Here is a 22,245-nt window from a genome sequence, read left to right on the forward strand (position 1 = left end):
CACACCTGTATATATGCTGCAGGGCGGCTGTATAATGGGGCACTGTGTGTGTGTTACACACCTGTATATATGCTGCAGCGCGGCTGTATAATGGGGCACTGTGTGTGTGTTACACACCTGTATATATGCTGCAGGGCGGCTGTATAATGGGGCACTGTGTGTGTGTCACACACCTGTATATATGCTGCAGGGCGGCTGTATAATGGGGCACTGTGTGTGTGTCACACACCTGTATATATGCTGCAGGGCGGCTGTATAATGGGGCACTGTGTGTGTCACACACCTGTATATATGCTGCAGAGCGGCTGTATAATGGGGCACTGTGTGTGTGTCACACACCTGTATATATGCTGCAGGGCGGCTGTATAATGGGGCACTGTGTGTGTGTTACACACCTGTATATATGCTGCAGGGCGGCTGTATAATGGGGCACTGTGTGTGTCACACACCTGTATATATGCTGCAGAGCGGCTGTATAATGGGGCACTGTGTGTGTGTCACACACCTGTATATATGCTGCAGGGCGGCTGTATAATGGGGCACTGTGTGTGTCACACACCTGTATATATGCTGCAGGGCGGCTGTATAATGGGGCACTGTGAGAATCAGTCTCTGGCTCAGGGATAGTTGAGTCCTGAGGAATCGAATCCTCTTCACGTGTTTCTTCCATCTGCAAGAACAGAGAGGGGCAAGAATTACCCCGGGGGCAGAGATAGAGGGGCAAAAATTACCCTGGGGCAGAGAGAGAGAGGGGCAAGAATTACCCCGGGGGCAGAGATAGAGGGGCAAAAATTACCCCGGGGGCAGAGAGAGAGAGGGGCAACAATTACCGGGGGCAGAGAGAGAGAGGGGCAACAATTACCCCGGGAGCAGAGAGAGAGGGGCAACAATTACCCCGGGAGCAGAGAGAGAGGGGCAACAATTACCGGGGGCAGAGAGAGAGGGGCAACAATTACCGGGGGCAGAGAGAGAGGGGCAACAATTACCTGGGGCAGAGAGAGAGGGGCAACAATTACCGGGGGCAGAGAGAGGGGGGCAACAATTACCGGGGGCAAAGAGAGGGGGGCAACAATTACCGGGGGCAGAGAGAGGGGGACAACAATTACCGGGGGCAGAGAGAGGGGGGCAACAATTACCGGGGGCAGAGAGAGGGGGGCAACAATTACCGGGGGCAGAGAGAGAGGGGGCAACAATTACCGGGGGCAGAGAGAGAGGGGGCAACAATTACCGGGGGCAGAGAGAGGGCAACAATTACCGGGGACAGAGAGAGAGGGCAAAAAATAAAGGGGCGGGGCAGAGAGAGAGGGCAACAATTACAGGGGGCAGAGAGGGGCAAAAATTTCTGGGCGGGCAGGGAGAGAATGTGACCAATAACGGGGGGTAGAAAGAGGAGGCGGCAGAAAATAGGAAGCAGTATTGTCGGGGGCAGAGAATAGGAAGCAGTATTGTCGGGGGGCGGAGAATAGGAAGCAGTATTGTCGGGGGCCAGAGAATAGGAAGCAGTATTGTCGGGAGGCAGAGAATAGGAAGCAGTATTGTCGGAGGGGGGCAGAGAATAGGAAGCAGTATTGTCTGGGGCAGAGAATAGGAAGTAGTAATGTCGGGGGCGGAGAATAGGAAGCAGTATTGTCGGGGGCCAGAGAATAGGAAGCAGTATTGTCGGGAGGCAGAGAATAGGAAGCAGTATTGTCGGAGGGGGGCAGAGAATAGGAAGCAGTATTGTCGGGGGCACAGAATAGGAAGCAGCATTGTCGGGGTGCAGAAAATAGGAAGCAGTATTGTCGGGGGCAGAGAATAGGAAGCAGTATTGTCGGGGGCAGAGAATAGGAAGCAGTATTGTCTGGGGCAGAGAATAGGAAGCAGTATTGTCGGGGGGCAGAGAATAGGAAGCAGTATTGTCGAGTGGCAGAGAATAGGAAGCAGTATTGTCGGAGGGGGGCAGAGAATAGGAAGCAGTATTGTCGGGGGGGCCGAGAGTAGGAAGCAGTATTGTCGGGGGGCAGAGAATAGGAAGCAGTATTGTCGGAGGGGGGCAGAGAATAGGAAGCAGTATTGTCGGGGGGGCCGAGAGTAGGAAGCAGTATTGTCGGGGGGCAGAGAATAGGAAGCAGTATTGTCGAGTGGCAGAGAATAGGAAGCAGTATTGTCGGAGGGGGGCAGAGAATAGGAAGCAGTATTGTCGGGGGGGCCGAGAGTAGGAAGCAGTATTGTCGGGGGGCAGAGAATAGGAAGCAGTATTGTCGAGTGGCAGAGAATAGGAAGCAGTATTGTCGGAGGGGGCAGAGAATAGGAAGCAGTATTGTCGGGGGCAGAGAATAGGAAGCAGTATTGTCTGGGGCAGAGAATAGGAAGCAGTATTGTCGGGGGGCACAGAATAGGAAGCACCATTGTCGGGGTGCAGAAAATAGGAAGCAGTATTGTAGGGGGCAGAGAATAGGAAGCAGTATTGTCGGGGGGGCAGAGAAAAGGAAGCAGCATTGTCGGGGTGCAGAAAATAGGAAGCAGTATTGTCGGGGGCAGAGAATAGGAAGCAGTATTGTCGGGGGGGGCAGAGAAAAGGAAGCAGTATTGTCGGGGGGCAGAGAGTAGGAAGCAGTATTGTCGGGGAGCAGAGAATAGGAAGCAGTATTGTCGAGTGGCAGAGAATAGGAAGCAGTATTGTCGGGGGGCTGATAATAGGAAGCAGTATTGTCGGGGGGGCAGAGAAAATGAAGCAGTATTGTCGGGGGGCTGATAATAGGAAGCAGTATTGTCGGGGGGGCAGAGAAAAGGAAGCAGTATTGTCGGGGGGCAGATAAAAGGAAGCAGTATTGTCGGGGGGGCAGAGAATAGGAAGCAGTATTGTCGGAGGGGGGCAGAGAATAGGAAGCGGTATTGTCGGGGGGCACAGAATAGGAAGCAGTATTGTCGGGGGGCTGATAATAGGAAGCAGTATTGTCGGGGGGGAAGAGAAAAGGAAGCAGTATTGTCGGGGGGCAGATAAAAGGAAGCAGTGGGGCAGAGAATAGGAGAGCAGCATTGTCGGGGGGCTGATAATAGGAAGCAGTATTGTTGGGGCAGAGAATAGGAAGCAGTATTGTCGGGGGGCAGAGAATAGGAAGCAGTATTGTCAGGGGCAGAGAATAGGAAGCAGTATTGTCGGGGGCAGAGAATAGGAAGCAGTATTGTCGGGGCAGAGAATAGGAAGCAGTATTGTCGGGGGGGCGAGAATAGGAAGCAGTATTGTCGGGGGGCAGAGAAAATGAAGCAGTATTGTCGGGGGGCAGAGAATAGGAAGCAGTATTGCCTGGGGCAGAGAATAGGAAGCAGTATTGTCGGGGGGCAGAGAAAGGAAGCAGTATTGTCGGGGGGCAGAGAATAGGAAGCAGTATTGCCTGGGGCAGAGAATAGGAAGCAGTATTGTCGGGCAGAGAATAGGAAGCAGTATTGTCGGGGGGCTGATAATAGGAAGCAGTATTGTCGGGGTGCAGAAAATAGGAAGCAGTATTGTCGGGGGCAGAGAAAAGGAAGCAGCATTGTCGGCATGCAGAAAATAGGAAGCAGTATTGTCGGGGGCAGAGAAAAGGAAGCAGCATTGTCGAGAGGCAGAGAATAGGAAGCAGTATTGTCGGGGGGCTGATAATAGGAAGCAGTATTGTCGGGGGGGCAGAGAAAAGGAAGCAGTATTGTCGGGGGCTGATAATAGGAAGCAGTATTGTCAGGGGGGCAGAGAAAAGGAAGCAGTATTGTCGGGGGGCAGATAAAAGGAAGCAGTATTGTCGGGGCAGAGAATAGGAAGCAGTATTGTCGGGGGGCTGATAATAGGAAGCAGTATTGTCGGGGCAGAGAATAGGAAGCAGTATTGTCGGGGGGCAGATAATAGGAAGCAGTATTGTCGGGGGCAGAGAATAGGAAGCAGTATTGTCGGGGGCAGAGAATAGGAAGCAGTATTGTCGGGGCAGAGAATAGGAAGCAGTATTGTCGGGGGGGCCGAGAATAGGAAGCAGTAATGTCGGGGGGCAGAGAAAATGAAGCAGTATTGTCGGGGGGCAGAGAATAGGAAGCAGAATTGCCTGGGGCAGAGAATAGGAAGCAGTATTGTCGGGGGGCAGAGAAAAGGAAGCAGTATTGTCGGGGGCAGAGAATAGGAAGCAGTATTGCCTGGGGCAGAGAATAGGAAGCAGTATTGTCGGGGCAGAGAATAGGAAGCAGTATTGTCGGGGGGGCGAGAATAGGAAGCAGTATTGTCGGGGGGCAGAGAATAGGAAGCAGTATTGTCGGGGGGCAGATAATATGAAGCAGTATTGTCGGGGGGCAGAGAATATGAAGCAGTATTGTCGGGGGCAGAGAATAGGAAGTAGTAATGTCGGGGGGCAGAGAATATGAAGCAGTATTGTCAGGGGGCTGAGAATAGGAAGCAGTATTGTCGGGGGGGCAGAGAATATGAAGCAGTATTGTCGGGGGCAGAGAATATGAAGCAGAATTGTCGGGGGGCAGAGAGTAGGAAGCAGTATTGTCGGGGGCAGAGAATAGGAAGCAGTATTGTCGGGGGCAGAGAATATGAAGCAGTATTGTCGGGGGGCAGAGAATATGAAGCAGTATTGTCGGGGGCAGAGAATAGGAAGCAGTATTGTCGGGGGGCAGAGAATATGAAGCAGTATTGTCGGGGGCAGAGAATATGAAGCAGTATTGTCGGGGGCAGAGAATATGAAGCAGTATTGTCGGGGGCAGAGAATAGGAAGTAGTAATGTCGGGGGGCAGAGAATATGAAGCAGTATTGTCGGGGGCAGAGAATAGGAAGCAGTATTGTCGGGGTGCAGAGAATAGGAAGCAGTATTGTCGGGGGCAGAGAATAGGAAGCAGTATTGTCGGGGGCAGAGAATATGAAGCAGTATTGTCGGGGGCAGAGAATATGAACCAGTATTGTCGGGGGCAGAGAATAGGAAGCAGTATTGTCGGGGCAGAGAAAAGGAAGCAGTATTGTCGGGGTGCAGAGAATAGGAAGCAGTATTGTCGGGGGCAGTATTGTCATGGGGCAGAGAATAGGAAGCAGTATTGTCAGGGGGCAGAGAATAGGAAGCAGTATTGTCGGGGGCAGAGAATAGGAAGCAGTATTGTCAGGGGGCCGAGAGTAGGAAGCAGTATTGTCGGGGGGGGGGGGTGGCAGAGAATAGGAAGCAGTATTGTCAGGGTGCAGAGAATAGGAAGCAGTATTGTCGGGGGGCCGAGAGTAGGAAGCAGTATTGTCGGGGGGCAGAGAATAGGAAGCAGTATTTTCGGGAGGCAGAGAATAGGAAGCAGTATTGTCGGGGGCAGAGAATAGGAAGCATTATTGTCGGGGGGCAGAGAATAGGAAGCAGTATTGTCGGGGGCAGAGAGTAGGAAGCAGTATTGTCGGGGGCAGAGAGTAGGAAGCAGTATTGTCGGGAGGCAGAGAATAGGAAGCAGTATTGTCGGGAGGCAGAGAATAGGAAGCAGAATTGGTCGGGAGGCAGAGAATAGGAAGCAGTATTGTCGGGGGCAGAGAATAGGAAGCAGTATTGTCGGGAGGCAGAGAGTAGGAAGCAGTATTGTCGGGGGCAGAGAATAGGAAGCAGTATTGTCGGGGGGCAGAGAATAGGAAGCAGTATTGTCGGGGTGCAGAGAATAGGAAGCAGTATTGTCGGGAGGCAGAGAATAGGAAGCAGTATTGTCGGGAGGCAGAGAATAGGAAGCAGTATTGTCGGGGGCAGAGAATAGGAAGCAGTATTGTCGGGGGGCAGAGAATAGGAAGCAGTATTGTCGGGGGGCCGAGAATAGGAAGCAGTATTGTCGAGGGGCCGAGAATAGGAAGCAGTATTGTCGAGGGGCCGAGAATAGGAAGCAGTATTGTCGAGGGGCAGAGAATAGGAAGCAGTATTGTCGGGGGGCAGAGAATAGGAAGCAGTATTGTCGGGAGGCAGAGAATAGGAAGCAGTATTGTCGGGGGCAGAGAGTAGGAAGCAGTATTGTCGGGAGGCAGAAAGTAGGAAGCAGTATTGTCGGGGGCAGAGAATAGGAAGCAGTATTGTCGGGGGCAGAGAATAGGAAGCAGTATTGTCGGGTGCAGAGAATAGGAAGCAGTATTGTCGGGGGGCAGAGAATAGGAAGCAGTATTGTCGGGGGGCAGAGAATAGGAAGCAGTATTGTCGGGAGGCAGAGAATAGGAAGCAGTATTGTCGGGAGGCAGAGAATAGGAAGCAGTATTGTCGGGGGGCAGAGAATAGGAAGCAGTATTGTCGGGGGGCAGAGAATAGGAAGCAGTATTGTCGGGAGGCAGAGAATAGGAAGCAGTATTGTCAGGGGGCAGAGAATAGGAAGCAGTATTGTCGGGGGCAGAGAGTGGGAAGCAGTATTGTCGGGAGGCAGAGAGTAGGAAGCAGTATTGTCGGGGGCAGAGAATAGGAAGCAGTATTGTCGGGGGGGCAGAGAATAGGAAGCAGTATTGTCAGGGTGCAGAGAATAGGAAGCAGTATTGTCGGGGGGCCGAGAGTAGGAAGCAGTATTGTCGGGGGGCAGAGAATAGGAAGCAGTATTGTCGGGAGGCAGAGAATAGGAAGCAGTATTGTCGGGGGCAGAGAATAGGAAGCAGTATTGTCGGGGGGCAGAGAATAGGAAGCAGTATTGTCGGGAGGCAGAGAATAGGAAGCAGTATTGTCAGGGGGCAGAGAATAGGAAGCAGTATTGTCGGGGGGCAGAGAATAGGAAGCAGTTTTGTCGGGGGGCCGAGAATAGGAAGCAGTATTGTCGGGGGCAGAGAGTAGGAAGCAGTATTGTCGGGGGCAGAGAGTAGGAAGCAGTATTGTCGGGGTGCAGAGAATAGGAAGCAGTATTGTCGGGAGGCAGAGAATAGGAAGCAGTATTGTCGGGGGCAGAGAGTAGGAAGCAGTATTGTCGGGGGCAGAGAGTAGGAAGCAGTATTGTCGGGGTGCAGAGAATAGGAAGCAGTATTGTCGGGAGGCAGAGAATAGGAAGCAGTATTGTCGGGGGCAGAGAATAGGAAGCAGTATTGTCGGGGGGCCGAGAGTAGGAAGCAGTATTGTCGGGGGCAGAGAATAGGAAGCAGTATTGTCGGGTGCAGAGAATAGGAAGCAGTATTGTCGGGCGGCAGAGAATAGGAAGCAGTATTGTCGGGGGGCAGAGAATAGGAAGCAGTATTGTCGGGGGGCAGAGAATAGGAAGCAGTATTGTCGGGGGGCAGAGAATAGGAAGCAGTATTGTCGGGAGGCAGAGAATAGGAAGCAGTATTGTCGGGAGGCAGAGAATAGGAAGCAGTATTGTCGGGGGCAGAGAATAGGAAGCAGTATTGTCGGGAGGCAGAGAATAGGAAGCAGTATTGTCGGGAGGCAGAGAATAGGAAGCAGTATTGTCGGGAGGCAGAGAATAGGAAGCAGTATTGTCAGGGGGCTGAGAATAGGAAGCAGTATTGTCGGGGGCAGAGAATAGGAAGCAGTATTGTCGGGGGGCAGAGAATAGGAAGCAGTATTGTCGGGGGGGGCAGAGAATAGGAAGCAGTATTGTCTGGGGCAGAGAATAGGAAGCAGTATTGTCGGGGGCAGAGAATAGGAAGCAGTATTGTCGGGGGCAGAGAATATGAAGCAGTATTGTCGGGGGCAGAGAATATGAAGCAGTATTGTCGGGGGCAGAGAATAGGAAGCAGTATTGTCGGGGGCAGAGAAAAGGAAGCAGTATTGTCGGGGTGCAGAGAATAGGAAGCAGTATTGTCGGGGGCAGTATTGTCATGGGGCAGAGAATAGGAAGCAGTATTGTCAGGGGGCAGAGAATAGGAAGCAGTATTGTCGGGGGCAGAGAATAGGAAGCAGTATTGTCAGGGGGCCGAGAGTAGGAAGCAGTATTGTCGGGGGGGGGGGTGGCAGAGAATAGGAAGCAGTATTGTCAGGGTGCAGAGAATAGGAAGCAGTATTGTCGGGGGGCCGAGAGTAGGAAGCAGTATTGTCGGGGGGCAGAGAATAGGAAGCAGTATTTTCGGGAGGCAGAGAATAGGAAGCAGTATTGTCGGGGGCAGAGAATAGGAAGCATTATTGTCGGGGGGCAGAGAATAGGAAGCAGTATTGTAGGGGGCAGAGAGTAGGAAGCAGTATTGTCGGGGGCAGAGAGTAGGAAGCAGTATTGTCGGGAGGCAGAGAATAGGAAGCAGTATTGTCGGGAGGCAGAGAATAGGAAGCAGAATTGGTCGGGAGGCAGAGAATAGGAAGCAGTATTGTCGGGGGCAGAGAATAGGAAGCAGTATTGTCGGGAGGCAGAGAGTAGGAAGCAGTATTGTCGGGGGCAGAGAATAGGAAGCAGTATTGTCGGGGGGCAGAGAATAGGAAGCAGTATTGTCGGGGTGCAGAGAATAGGAAGCAGTATTGTCGGGAGGCAGAGAATAGGAAGCAGTATTGTCGGGAGGCAGAGAATAGGAAGCAGTATTGTCGGGGGGCAGAGAATAGGAAGCAGTATTGTCGGGGGGCAGAGAATAGGAAGCAGTATTGTCGGGGGGCCGAGAATAGGAAGCAGTATTGTCGAGGGGCCGAGAATAGGAAGCAGTATTGTCGAGGGGCCGAGAATAGGAAGCAGTATTGTCGAGGGGCAGAGAATAGGAAGCAGTATTGTCGGGGGGCAGAGAATAGGAAGCAGTATTGTCGGGAGGCAGAGAATAGGAAGCAGTATTGTCGGGGGCAGAGAGTAGGAAGCAGTATTGTCGGGAGGCAGAAAGTAGGAAGCAGTATTGTCGGGGGCATAGAATAGGAAGCAGTATTGTCGGGGGCAGAGAATAGGAAGCAGTATTGTCGGGTGCAGAGAATAGGAAGCAGTATTGTCGGGGGGCAGAGAATAGGAAGCAGTATTGTCGGGGGGCAGAGAATAGGAAGCAGTATTGTCGGGAGGCAGAGAATAGGAAGCAGTATTGTCGGGAGGCAGAGAATAGGAAGCAGTATTGTCGGGGGGCAGAGAATAGGAAGCAGTATTGTCGGGGGGCAGAGAATAGGAAGCAGTATTGTCGGGAGGCAGAGAATAGGAAGCAGTATTGTCAGGGGGCAGAGAATAGGAAGCAGTATTGTCGGGGGCAGAGAGTGGGAAGCAGTATTGTCGGGAGGCAGAGAGTAGGAAGCAGTATTGTCGGGGGCAGAGAATAGGAAGCAGTATTGTCGGGGGGGCAGAGAATAGGAAGCAGTATTGTCAGGGTGCAGAGAATAGGAAGCAGTATTGTCGGGGGGCCGAGAATAGGAAGCAGTATTGTCGGGAGGCAGAGAATAGGAAGCAGTATTGTCGGGGGCAGAGAATAGGAAGCAGTATTGTCGGGGGGCAGAGAATAGGAAGCAGTATTGTCGGGAGGCAGAGAATAGGAAGCAGTATTGTCAGGGGGCAGAGAATAGGAAGCAGTATTGTCGGGGGGCAGAGAATAGGAAGCAGTTTTGTCGGGGGGCCGAGAATAGGAAGCAGTATTGTCGGGGGCAGAGAGTAGGAAGCAGTATTGTCGGGGGCAGAGAGTAGGAAGCAGTATTGTCGGGGTGCAGAGAATAGGAAGCAGTATTGTCGGGAGGCAGAGAATAGGAAGCAGTATTGTCGGGGGCAGAGAGTAGGAAGCAGTATTGTCGGGGGCAGAGAGTAGGAAGCAGTATTGTCGGGGTGCAGAGAATAGGAAGCAGTATTGTCGGGAGGCAGAGAATAGGAAGCAGTATTGTCGGGGGCAGAGAATAGGAAGCAGTATTGTCGGGGGGCCGAGAGTAGGAAGCAGTATTGTCGGGGGCAGAGAATAGGAAGCAGTATTGTCGGGTGCAGAGAATAGGAAGCAGTATTGTCGGGGGGCAGAGAATAGGAAGCAGTATTGTCGGGGGGCAGAGAATAGGAAGCAGTATTGTCGGGGGGCAGAGAATAGGAAGCAGTATTGTCGGGGGGCAGAGAATAGGAAGCAGTATTGTCGGGAGGCAGAGAATAGGAAGCAGTATTGTCGGGAGGCAGAGAATAGGAAGCAGTATTGTCGGGGGCAGAGAATAGGAAGCAGTATTGTCGGGAGGCAGAGAATAGGAAGCAGTATTGTCGGGAGGCAGAGAATAGGAAGCAGTATTGTCGGGAGGCAGAGAATAGGAAGCAGTATTGTCAGGGGGCTGAGAATAGGAAGCAGTATTGTCGGGGGCAGAGAATAGGAAGCAGTATTGTCGGGGGGCAGAGAATAGGAAGCAGTATTGTCGGGGGGGGCAGAGAATAGGAAGCAGTATTGTCTGGGGCAGAGAATAGGAAGCAGTATTGTCGGGAGGCAGAGAATAGGAAGCAGTATTGTCGGGGGGCAGAGAATAGGAAGCAGTATTGTCGGGAGGCAGAGAATAGGAAGCAGTATTGTCGGGAGGCAGAGAATAGGAAGCAGTATTGTCGGTGGGCAGAGAATGGGAAGCAGTATTGTCGGGGGCAGAGAATAGGAAGCAGTATTGTCGGGGGGCAGAGAATAGGAAGCAGTATTGTCGGGGGCAGAGAATAGGAAGCAGTATTGTCTGGGGCAGAGAATAGGAAGCAGTATTGTCGGGGGGAAGAGAATAGGAAGCAGTATTGTCGGGGGCAGGGAATAGGAAGCAGTATTGTCGGGGTGCAGAGAATACGAAGCAGTATTGTGAGGGGCCAGAGAATAGGAAGCAGTATTGTCGGGTGCAGAGAATAGGAAGCAGTATTGTCAGGGGCCAGAGAATAGGAAGCAGTATTGTCGGGGGCAGAGAATAGGAAGCAGTATTGTCAGGGGCCAGAGAATAGGAAGCAGTATTGTCGGGGGCAGAGAATAGGAAGCAGTATTGTCGGGGGGCAGAGAATAGGAAGCAGTATTGTCGGGGCAGAGAATAGGAAGCAGTATTGTCGGGTGCAGAGAATAGGAAGCAGTATTGTCAGGGGCCAGAGAATAGGAAGCAGTATTGTCGGGTGCAGAGAATAGGAAGCAGTATTGTCAGGGGCCAGAGAATAGGAAGCAGTATTGTCGGGGGCAGAGAATAGGAAGCAGTATTGTCGGGTGCAGAGAATAGGAAGCAGTATTGTCAGGGGCCAGAGAGTAGGAAGCAGTATTGTCGGGGGCAGAGAATAGGAAGCAGTATTGGCGGGGGGCAGAGAATAGGAAGCAGTATTGTCGGGGGGCAGAGAATAGGAAGCAGTATTGTCGGGAGGCAGAGAATAGGAAGCAGTATTGTTGGGGGGCCGAGAGTAGGAAGCAGTATTGTCGGGGGGCAGAGAATAGGAAGCAGTATTGTCGGGGGGCAGAGAATAGGAAGCAGTATTGTCGGGGGGGCAGAGAATAGGAAGCAGTATTGTCGGGGGGCCGAGAATAGGAAGCAGTATTTTCGGGGGGCCGAGAATAGGAAGTAGTAATGTCGGGGGCAGAGAATAGGAAGCAGTATTGTCGGGGGCAGAGAATAGGAAGCAGTATTGTCGGGGGGCAGAGAATAGGAAGCAGTATTGTCGGGGTGCAGAGAATAGGAAGCAGTATTGTCGGGGGCAGAGAATAGGAAGCAGTATTGTCGGGGTGCAGAGAATAGGAAGCAGTATTGTCAGGGGCCAGAGAATAGGAAGCAGTATTGTCAGGGGCCAGAGAATAGGAAGCAGTATTGTCGGGGGCAGAGAATAGGAAGCAGTATTGTCGGGTGCAGAGAATAGGAAGCAGTATTGGCGGGGGGCAGAGAATAGGAAGCAGTATTGTCGGGGGGCAGAGAATAGGAAGCAGTATTGGCGGGGGGCAGAGAATAGGAAGCAGTATTGTCGGGGGGCCGAGAGTAGGAAGCAGTATTCTCGGGGGGCAGAGAATAGGAAGCAGTATTGTCGGGGGGACGAGAATAGGAAGCAGTATTGTCGGGGGGCCGAGAATAGGAAGCAGTATTTTCAGGGGGCCGAGAATAGGAAGTAGTAATGTCGGGGGCAGAGAATAGGAAGCAGTATTGTCGGGGGCAGAGAATAGGAAGCAGTATTGTCGGGGGGCAGAGAATAGGAAGCAGTATTGTCGGGGTGCAGAGAATAGGAAGCAGTATTGTCGGGGGCAGAGAATAGGAAGCAGTATTGTCAGGGGCAAGAGAATAGGAAGCAGTATTGTCGGGGGGCAGAGAATAGGAAGCAGTATTGTCGGGAGGCAGAGAATAGGAAGCAGTATTGTCGGGGGCAGAGAATAGGAAGCAGTATTGTCGGGGGGCCGAGAGTAGGAAGCAGTATTGTCGGGGGCAGAGAATAGGAAGCAGTATTGTCGGGTGCAGAGAATAGGAAGCAGTATTGTCGGGGGGCAGAGAATAGGAAGCAGTATTGTCGGGGGGCAGAGAATAGGAAGCAGTATTGTCGGGGGGCAGAGAATAGGAAGCAGTATTGTCGGGGGGCAGAGAATAGGAAGCAGTATTGTCGGGAGGCAGAGAATAGGAAGCAGTATTGTCGGGAGGCAGAGAATAGGAAGCAGTATTGTCGGGAGGCAGAGAATAGGAAGCAGTATTGTCGGGGGCAGAGAATAGGAAGCAGTATTGTCGGGAGGCAGAGAATAGGAAGCAGTATTGTCGGGAGGCAGAGAATAGGAAGCAGTATTGTCGGGAGGCAGAGAATAGGAAGCAGTATTGTCAGGGGGCTGAGAATAGGAAGCAGTATTGTCGGGGGCAGAGAATAGGAAGCAGTATTGTCGGGGGGCAGAGAATAGGAAGCAGTATTGTCGGGGGGGCAGAGAATAGGAAGCAGTATTGTCTGGGGCAGAGAATAGGAAGCAGTATTGTCGGGAGGCAGAGAATAGGAAGCAGTATTGTCGGGGGGCAGAGAATAGGAAGCAGTATTGTCGGGAGGCAGAGAATAGGAAGCAGTATTGTCGGGAGGCAGAGAATAGGAAGCAGTATTGTCGGGGGGCAGAGAATGGGAAGCAGTATTGTCGGGGGCAGAGAATAGGAAGCAGTATTGTCGGGGGGCAGAGAATAGGAAGCAGTATTGTCGGGGGCAGAGAATAGGAAGCAGTATTGTCTGGGGCAGAGAATAGGAAGCAGTATTGTCGGGGGGCAGAGAATAGGAAGCAGTATTGTCGGGGGCAGGGAATAGGAAGCAGTATTGTCGGGGTGCAGAGAATAGGAAGCAGTATTGTGAGGGGCCAGAGAATAGGAAGCAGTATTGTCGGGGGCAGAGAATAGGAAGCAGTATTGTCAGGGGCCAGAGAATAGGAAGCAGTATTGTCGGGGGCAGAGAATAGGAAGCAGTATTGTCGGGGGGCAGAGAATAGGAAGCAGTATTGTCGGGGCAGAGAATAGGAAGCAGTATTGTCGGGTGCAGAGCATAGGAAGCAGTATTGCCTGGGGCAGAGAATAGGAAGCAGTATTGTCGGGGCAGAGAATAGGAAGCAGTATTGTCGGGGGGGCGAGAATAGGAAGCAGTATTGTCGGGGGGCAGAGAATAGGAAGCAGTATTGTCGGGGGGCAGATAATATGAAGCAGTATTGTCGGGGGGCAGAGAATATGAAGCAGTATTGTCGGGGGCAGAGAATAGGAAGTAGTAATGTCGGGGGGCAGAGAATATGAAGCAGTATTGTCAGGGGGCTGAGAATAGGAAGCAGTATTGTCGGGGGGCAGAGAATATGAAGCAGTATTGTCGGGGGCAGAGAATAGGAAGCAGAATTGTCGGGGGGCAGAGAGTAGGAAGCAGTATTGTCGGGGGCAGAGAATAGGAAGCAGTATTGTCGGGGGGCAGAGAATATGAAGCAGTATTGTCGGGGGGCAGAGAATATGAAGCAGTATTGTCGGGGGCAGAGAATAGGAAGCAGTATTGTCGGGGGGCAGAGAATATGAAGCAGTATTGTCGGGGGCAGAGAATATGAAGCAGTATTGTCGGGGGCAGAGAATATGAAGCAGTATTGTCGGGGGCAGAGAATAGGAAGTAGTAATGTCGGGGGGCAGAGAATATGAAGCAGTATTGTCGGGGGCAGAGAATAGGAAGCAGTATTGTCGGGGTGCAGAGAATAGGAAGCAGTATTGTCGGGGGCAGAGAATAGGAAGCAGTATTGTCGGGGGCAGAGAATATGAAGCAGTATTGTCGGGGGCAGAGAATATGAAGCAGTATTGTCGGGGGCAGAGAATAGGAAGCAGTATTGTCGGGGGCAGAGAAAAGGAAGCAGTATTGTCGGGGTGCAGAGAATAGGAAGCAGTATTGTCGGGGGCAGTATTGTCATGGGGCAGAGAATAGGAAGCAGTATTGTCAGGGGGCAGAGAATAGGAAGCAGTATTGTCGGGGGCAGAGAATAGGAAGCAGTATTGTCAGGGGGCCGAGAGTAGGAAGCAGTATTGTCGGGGGGGGGGGGGGGGCAGAGAATAGGAAGCAGTATTGTCAGGGTGCAGAGAATAGGAAGCAGTATTGTCGGGGGGCCGAGAGTAGGAAGCAGTATTGTCGGGGGGCAGAGAATAGGAAGCAGTATTTTCGGGAGGCAGAGAATAGGAAGCAGTATTGTCGGGGGCAGAGAATAGGAAGCATTATTGTCGGGGGGCAGAGAATAGGAAGCAGTATTGTCGGGGGCAGAGAGTAGGAAGCAGTATTGTCGGGGGCAGAGAGTAGGAAGCAGTATTGTCGGGAGGCAGAGAATAGGAAGCAGTATTGTCGGGAGGCAGAGAATAGGAAGCAGAATTGGTCGGGAGGCAGAGAATAGGAAGCAGTATTGTCGGGGGCAGAGAATAGGAAGCAGTATTGTCGGGAGGCAGAGAGTAGGAAGCAGTATTGTCGGGGGCAGAGAATAGGAAGCAGTATTGTCGGGGGGCAGAGAATAGGAAGCAGTATTGTCGGGGTGCAGAGAATAGGAAGCAGTATTGTCGGGAGGCAGAGAATAGGAAGCAGTATTGTCGGGAGGCAGAGAATAGGAAGCAGTATTGTCGGGGGGCAGAGAATAGGAAGCAGTATTGTCGGGGGGCAGAGAATAGGAAGCAGTATTGTCGGGGGGCCGAGAATAGGAAGCAGTATTGTCGAGGGGCCGAGAATAGGAAGCAGTATTGTCGAGGGGCCGAGAATAGGAAGCAGTATTGTCGAGGGGCAGAGAATAGGAAGCAGTATTGTCGGGGGGCAGAGAATAGGAAGCAGTATTGTCGGGAGGCAGAGAATAGGAAGCAGTATTGTCGGGGGCAGAGAGTAGGAAGCAGTATTGTCGGGAGGCAGAAAGTAGGAAGCAGTATTGTCGGGGGCAGAGAATAGGAAGCAGTATTGTCGGGGGCAGAGAATAGGAAGCAGTATTGTCGGGTGCAGAGAATAGGAAGCAGTATTGTCGGGGGGCAGAGAATAGGAAGCAGTATTGTCGGGGGGCAGAGAATAGGAAGCAGTATTGTCGGGAGGCAGAGAATAGGAAGCAGTATTGTCGGGAGGCAGAGAATAGGAAGCAGTATTGTCGGGGGGCAGAGAATAGGAAGCAGTATTGTCGGGGGGCAGAGAATAGGAAGCAGTATTGTCGGGAGGCAGAGAATAGGAAGCAGTATTGTCAGGGGGCAGAGAATAGGAAGCAGTATTGTCGGGGGCAGAGAGTGGGAAGCAGTATTGTCGGGAGGCAGAGAGTAGGAAGCAGTATTGTCGGGGGCAGAGAATAGGAAGCAGTATTGTCGGGGGGGCAGAGAATAGGAAGCAGTATTGTCAGGGTGCAGAGAATAGGAAGCAGTATTGTCGGGGGGCCGAGAGTAGGAAGCAGTATTGTCGGGGGGCAGAGAATAGGAAGCAGTATTGTCGGGAGGCAGAGAATAGGAAGCAGTATTGTCGGGGGCAGAGAATAGGAAGCAGTATTGTCGGGGGGCAGAGAATAGGAAGCAGTATTGTCGGGAGGCAGAGAATAGGAAGCAGTATTGTCAGGGGGCAGAGAATAGGAAGCAGTATTGTCGGGGGGCAGAGAATAGGAAGCAGTTTTGTCGGGGGGCCGAGAATAGGAAGCAGTATTGTCGGGGGCAGAGAGTAGGAAGCAGCATTGTCGGGGGCAGAGAGTAGGAAGCAGTATTGTCGGGGTGCAGAGAATAGGAAGCAGTATTGTCGGGAGGCAGAGAATAGGAAGCAGTATTGTCGGGGGCAGAGAGTAGGAAGCAGTATTGTCGGGGGCAGAGAGTAGGAAGCAGTATTGTCGGGGTGCAGAGAATAGGAAGCAGTATTGTCGGGAGGCAGAGAATAGGAAGCAGTATTGTCGGGAGGCAGAGAATAGGAAGCAGTATTGTCAGGGGGCAGAGAATAGGAAGCAGTATTGTCGGGGGGCAGAGAATAGGAAGCAGTTTTGTCGGGGGGCCGAGAATAGGAAGCAGTATTGTCGGGGGCAGAGAGTAGGAAGCAGCATTGTCGGGGGCAGAGAGTAGGAAGCAGTATTGTCGGGGTGCAGAGAATAGGAAGCAGTATTGTCGGGAGGCAGAGAATAGGAAGCAGTATTGTCGGGGGCAGAGAGTAGGAAGCAGTATTGTCGGGGGCAGAGAGTAGGAAGCAGTATTGTCGGGGTGCAGAGAATAGGAAGCAGTATTGTCGGGAGGCAGAGAATAGGAAGCAGTATTGTCGGGGGCAGAGAATAGGAAGCAGTATTGTCGGGGGCAGAGAATAGGAAGCAGTATTGTCGGGTGCAGAGAATAGGAAGCAGTATTGTCGGGGGGCAGAGAATAGGAAGCAGTATTGTCGGTGGGCAGAGAATAGGAAGCAGTATTGTCGGGGGGCAGAGAATAGGAAGCAGTATTGTCGGGGGGCAGAGAATAGGAAGCAGTATTGTCGGGAGGCAGAGAATAGGAAGCAGTATTGTCGGGAGGCAGAGAATAGGAAGCAGTATTGTCGGGGGCAGAGAATAGGAAGCAGTATTGTCGGGAGGCAGAGAATAGGAAGCAGTATTGTCGGGAGGCAGAGAATAGGAAGCAGTATTGTCGGGAGGCAGAGAATAGGAAGCAGTATTGTCAGGGGGCTGAGAATAGGAAGCAGTATTGTCGGGGGCAGAGAATAGGAAGCAGTATTGTCGGGGGGCAGAGAATAGGAAGCAGTATTGTCGGGGGGGGCAGAGAATAGGAAGCAGTATTGTCTGGGGCAGAGAATAGGAAGCAGTATTGTCGGGAGGCAGAGAATAGGAAGCAGTATTGTCGGGGGGCAGAGAATAGGAAGCAGTATTGTCGGGAGGCAGAGAATAGGAAGCAGTATTGTCGGGAGGCAGAGAATAGGAAGCAGTATTGTCGGTGGGCAGAGAATGGGAAGCAGTATTGTCGGGGGCAGAGAATAGGAAGCAGTATTGTCGGGGGGCAGAGAATAGGAAGCAGTATTGTCGGGGGCAGAGAATAGGAAGCAGTATTGTCTGGGGCAGAGAATAGGAAGCAGTATTGTCGGGGGGAAGAGAATAGGAAGCAGTATTGTCGGGGGCAGGGAATAGGAAGCAGTATTGTCGGGGTGCAGAGAATACGAAGCAGTATTGTGAGGGGCCAGAGAATAGGAAGCAGTATTGTCGGGTGCAGAGAATAGGAAGCAGTATTGTCAGGGGCCAGAGAATAGGAAGCAGTATTGTCGGGGGCAGAGAATAGGAAGCAGTATTGTCAGGGGCCAGAGAATAGGAAGCAGTATTGTCGGGGGCAGAGAATAGGAAGCAGTATTGTCGGGGGGCAGAGAATAGGAAGCAGTATTGTCGGGGCAGAGAATAGGAAGCAGTATTGTCGGGTGCAGAGAATAGGAAGCAGTATTGTCAGGGGCCAGAGAGTAGGAAGCAGTATTGTCGGGGGCAGAGAATAGGAAGCAGTATTGGCGGGGGGCAGAGAATAGGAAGCAGTATTGTCGGGGGGCAGAGAATAGGAAGCAGTATTGTCGGGAGGCAGAGAATAGGAAGCAGTATTGTTGGGGGGCCGAGAGTAGGAAGCAGTATTGTCGGGGGGCAGAGAATAGGAAGCAGTATTGTCGGGGGGCAGAGAATAGGAAGCAGTATTGTCGGGGGGCAGAGAATAGGAAGCAGTATTGTCGGGGGGGCCGAGAATAGGAAGCAGTATTTTCGGGGGGCCGAGAATAGGAAGTAGTAATGTCGGGGGCAGAGAATAGGAAGCAGTATTGTCGGGGGCAGAGAATAGGAAGCAGTATTGTCGGGGGGCAGAGAATAGGAAGCAGTATTGTCGGGGTGCAGAGAATAGGAAGCAGTATTGTCGGGGGCAGAGAATAGGAAGCAGTATTGTCGGGGTGCAGAGAATAGGAAGCAGTATTGTCAGGGGCCAGAGAATAGGAAGCAGTATTGTCGGGGGCAGAGAATAGGAAGCAGTATTGTCGGGTGCAGAGAATAGGAAGCAGTATTGGCGGGGGGCAGAGAATAGGAAGCAGTATTGTCGGGGGCAGAGAATAGGAAGCAGTATTGGCGGGGGGCAGAGAATAGGAAGCAGTATTGTCGGGGGGCCGAGAGTAGGAAGCAGTATTCTCGGGGGGCAGAGAATAGGAAGCAGTATTGTCGGGGGGACGAGAATAGGAAGCAGTATTGTCGGGGGGCCGAGAATAGGAAGCAGTATTTTCAGGGGGCCGAGAATAGGAAGTAGTAATGTCGGGGGCAGAGAATAGGAAGCAGTATTGTCGGGGGCAGAGAATAGGAAGCAGTATTGTCGGGGGGCAGAGAATAGGAAGCAGTATTGTCGGGGTGCAGAGAATAGGAAGCAGTATTGTCGGGGGCAGAGAATAGGAAGCAGTATTGTCAGGGGCAAGAGAATAGGAAGCAGTATTGTCGGGGGGCAGAGAATAGGAAGCAGTATTGTCGGGGGCAGAGAATAGGAAGCAGTATTGTCAGGGGCCAGAGAATAGGAAGCAGTATTGTCGGGGTGCAGAGAATAGGAAGCAGTATTGTCGGGGGGCAGAGAATAGGAAGCAGTATTGTCGGGGGGCAGAGAATAGGAAGCAGTATTGTCGGGAGGCAGAGAATAGGAAGCAGTATTGTCGGGAGGCAGAGAATAGGAAGCAGTATTGTCGGGGGGCAGAGAATAGGAAGCAGTATTGTCGGGAGGCAGAGAATAGGAAGCAGTATTGTCAGGGGGCAGAGAATAGGAAGCAGTATTGTCGGGGGGCAGAGAATAGGAAGCAGTTTTGTCGGGGGGCCGAGAATAGGAAGCAGTATTGTCGGGGGCAGAGAGTAGGAATCAGTATTTTGGGGGCAGAGAGTAGGAAGCAGTATTGTCGGGGTGCAGAGAAAAGGAAGCAGTATTGTCGGGAGGCAGAGAATAGGAAGCAGTATTGTCGGGGGCAGAGAGTAGGAAGCAGTATTGTCGGGGGCAGAGAGTAGGAAGCAGTATTGTCGGGGTGCAGAGAATAGGAAGCAGTATTGTCGGGAGGCAGAGAATAGGAAGCAGTATTGTCGGGGGCAGAGAATAGGAAGCAGTATTGTCGGGGGGCCGAGAGTAGGAAGCAGTATTGTCGGGGGCAGAGAATAGGAAGCAGTATTGTCGGGTGTAGAGAATAGGAAGCAGTATTGTCGGGGGGCAGAGAATAGGAAGCAGTATTGTCGGGGGGCAGAGAATAGGAAGCAGTATTGTCGGGGGGCAGAGAATAGGAAGCAGTATTGTCGGGGGGCAGAGAATAGGAAGCAGTATTGTCGGGAGGCAGAGAATAGGAAGCAGTATTGTCGGGAGGCAGAGAATAGGAAGCAGTATTGTCGGGAGGCAGAGAATAGGAAGCAGTATTGTCGGGGGCAGAGAATAGGAAGCAGTATTGTCGGGAGGCAGAGAATAGGAAGCAGTATTGTCGGGAGGCAGAGAATAGGAAGCAGTATTGTCGGGAGGCAGAGAATAGGAAGCAGTATTGTCAGGGGGCTGAGAATAGGAAGCAGTATTGTCGGGGGCAGAGAATAGGAAGCAGTATTGTCGGGGGGCAGAGAATAGGAAGCAGTATTGTCGGGGGGGCAGAGAATAGGAAGCAGTATTGTCTGGGGCAGAGAATAGGAAGCAGTATTGTCGGGAGGCAGAGAATAGGAAGCAGTATTGTCGGGGGGCAGAGAATAGGAAGCAGTATTGTCGGGAGGCAGAGAATAGGAAGCAGTATTGTCGGGAGGCAGAGAATAGGAAGCAGTATTGTCGGGGGGCAGAGAATGGGAAGCAGTATTGTCGGGGGCAGAGAATAGGAAGCAGTATTGTCGGGGGGCAGAGAATAGGAAGCAGTATTGTCGGGGGCAGAGAATAGGAAGCAGTATTGTCTGGGGCAGAGAATAGGAAGCAGTATTGTCGGGGGGCAGAGAATAGGAAGCAGTATTGTCGGGGGCAGGGAATAGGAAGCAGTATTGTCGGGGTGCAGAGAATAGGAAGCAGTATTGTGAGGGGCCAGAGAATAGGAAGCAGTATTGTCGGGTGCAGAGAATAGGAAGCAGTATTGTCAGGGGCCAGAGAATAGGAAGCAGTATTGTCGGGGGCAGAGAATAGGAAGCAGTATTGTCAGGGGCCAGAGAATAGGAAGCAGTATTGTCGGGGGCAGAGAATAGGAAGCAGTATTGTCGGGGGGCAGAGAATAGGAAGCAGTATTGTCGGGGCAGAGAATAGGAAGCAGTATTGTCGGGTGCAGAGAATAGGAAGCAGTATTGTCAGGGGCCAGAGAATAGGAAGCAGTATTGTCGGGTGCAGAGAATAGGAAGCAGTATTGTCAGGGGCCAGAGAATAGGAAGCAGTATTGTCGGGGGCAGAGAATAGGAAGCAGTATTGTCGGGTGCAGAGAATAGGAAGCAGTATTGTCAGGGGCCAGAGAGTAGGAAGCAGTATTGTCGGGGGCAGAGAATAGGAAGCAGTATTGGCGGGGGGCAGAGAATAGGAAGCAGTATTGTCGGGGGGCAGAGAATAGGAAGCAGTATTGTCGGGAGGCAGAGAATAGGAAGCAGTATTGTCGGGGGGCCGAGAATAGGAAGCAGTATTTTTGGGGGGCCGAGAATAGGAAGTAGTAATGTCGGGGGCAGAGAATAGGAAGCAGTATTGTCGGGGGCAGAGAATAGGAAGCAGTATTGTCGGGGGGCAGAGAATAGGAAGCAGTATTGTCGGGGTGCAGAGAATAGGAAGCAGTATTGTCGGGGGCAGAGAATAGGAAGCAGTATTGTCGGGGTGCAGAGAATAGGAAGCAGTATTGTCAGGGGCCAGAGAATAGGAAGCAGTATTGTCGGGGGCAGAGAATAGGAAGCAGTATTGTCGGGTGCAGAGAATAGGAAGCAGTATTGGCGGGGGGCAGAGAATAGGAAGCAGTATTGGCGGGGGGCAGAGAATAGGAAGCAGTATTGTCGGGGGGCAGAGAATAGGAAGCAGTATTGTCGGGGGGCCGAGAGTAGGAAGCAGTATTCTCGGGGGGCAGAGAATAGGAAGCAGTATTGTCGGGGGGACGAGAATAGGAAGCAGTATTGTCGGGGGGCCGAGAATAGGAAGCAGTATTTTCGGGGGGCCGAGAATAGGAAGTAGTAATGTCGGGGGCAGAGAATAGGAAGCAGTATTGTCGGGGGCAGAGAATAGGAAGCAGTATTGTCGGGGGGCAGAGAATAGGAAGCAGTATTGTCGGGGTGCAGAGAATAGGAAGCAGTATTGTCGGGGGCAGAGAATAGGAAGCAGTATTGTCAGGGGCAAGAGAATAGGAAGCAGTATTGTCGGGGGGCAGAGAATAGGAAGCAGTATTGTCGGGGGCAGAGAATAGGAAGCAGTATTGTCAGGGGCCAGAGAATAGGAAGCAGTATTGTCGGGGTGCAGAGAATAGGAAGCAGTATTGTCGGGGGGCAGAGAATAGGAAGCAGTATTGTCGGGGGGCAGAGAATAGGAAGCAGTATTGTCAGGGTGCAGAGAATAGGAAGCAGTATTGTCGGGGGGCAGAGAATAGGAAGCAGTATTGTCGGGGGGCAGAGAATAGAAAGCAGTATTGTCGGGGGGCAGAGAGTAGGAAGCAGTATTGTCGGGTGCAGAGAATAGGAAGCAGTATTGTCGGGGGCCGAGAGTAGGAAGCAGTATTGTCGGGGTGTAGAGAATAGGAAGCAGTATTGTCGGGGGGCCGAGAGTAGGAAGCAGTATTGTCGGGGGGCCGAGAGTAGGAAGCGGTATTATGTGGGTGCTCTCTCTGTATTCCTAACGCTCACTGTATTATTCAGGGGGTGTCTCTAATATATGGGTGCTCTCTTGCATTCTTGCTTGGTGTTCTCTCAGTATTATCAAAGCTCTCTGCATGATTGGGGTGTCTAATATTGGGGTGCTCTCCTTTAATATTGGTGCTCTTTGTATTATCATGGATTTTTCTATTGGGGTACTCTGTATTATTGGGATCCTCTCGCTGGGAACGCTTTTTATTATCAGATATTGGACACTCTGTGTTATCGGGTGTCCCTGTATT

The 22,245-nt window shown here is 52.0% G+C and overlaps 1 protein-coding gene across 1 annotated transcript in view; it reads right to left on the minus strand.

Annotated features, from left to right (window-relative positions):
• Positions 1-497: 497 nt before the first annotated feature.
• LOC142475165 (dynein heavy chain domain-containing protein 1-like) overlaps positions 498-22,245 on the minus strand; it is a 100,139-nt gene continuing 78,391 nt past the window's right edge. Inside the window, exons 6-7 of the mRNA XM_075581138.1 lie at positions 560-670; positions 498-516 (exon numbers count right to left, since the gene is read on the minus strand). Coding sequence (XP_075437253.1) covers positions 498-516; positions 560-670 — 130 coding nt within the window. The remainder of the gene's footprint in view (positions 517-559; positions 671-22,245) is intronic.

Source organism: Ascaphus truei, unplaced genomic scaffold (genome assembly GCF_040206685.1).
Source record: "Ascaphus truei isolate aAscTru1 unplaced genomic scaffold, aAscTru1.hap1 HAP1_SCAFFOLD_1075, whole genome shotgun sequence".
Classification (NCBI taxonomy): Eukaryota; Metazoa; Chordata; class Amphibia; order Anura; family Ascaphidae; genus Ascaphus; species Ascaphus truei.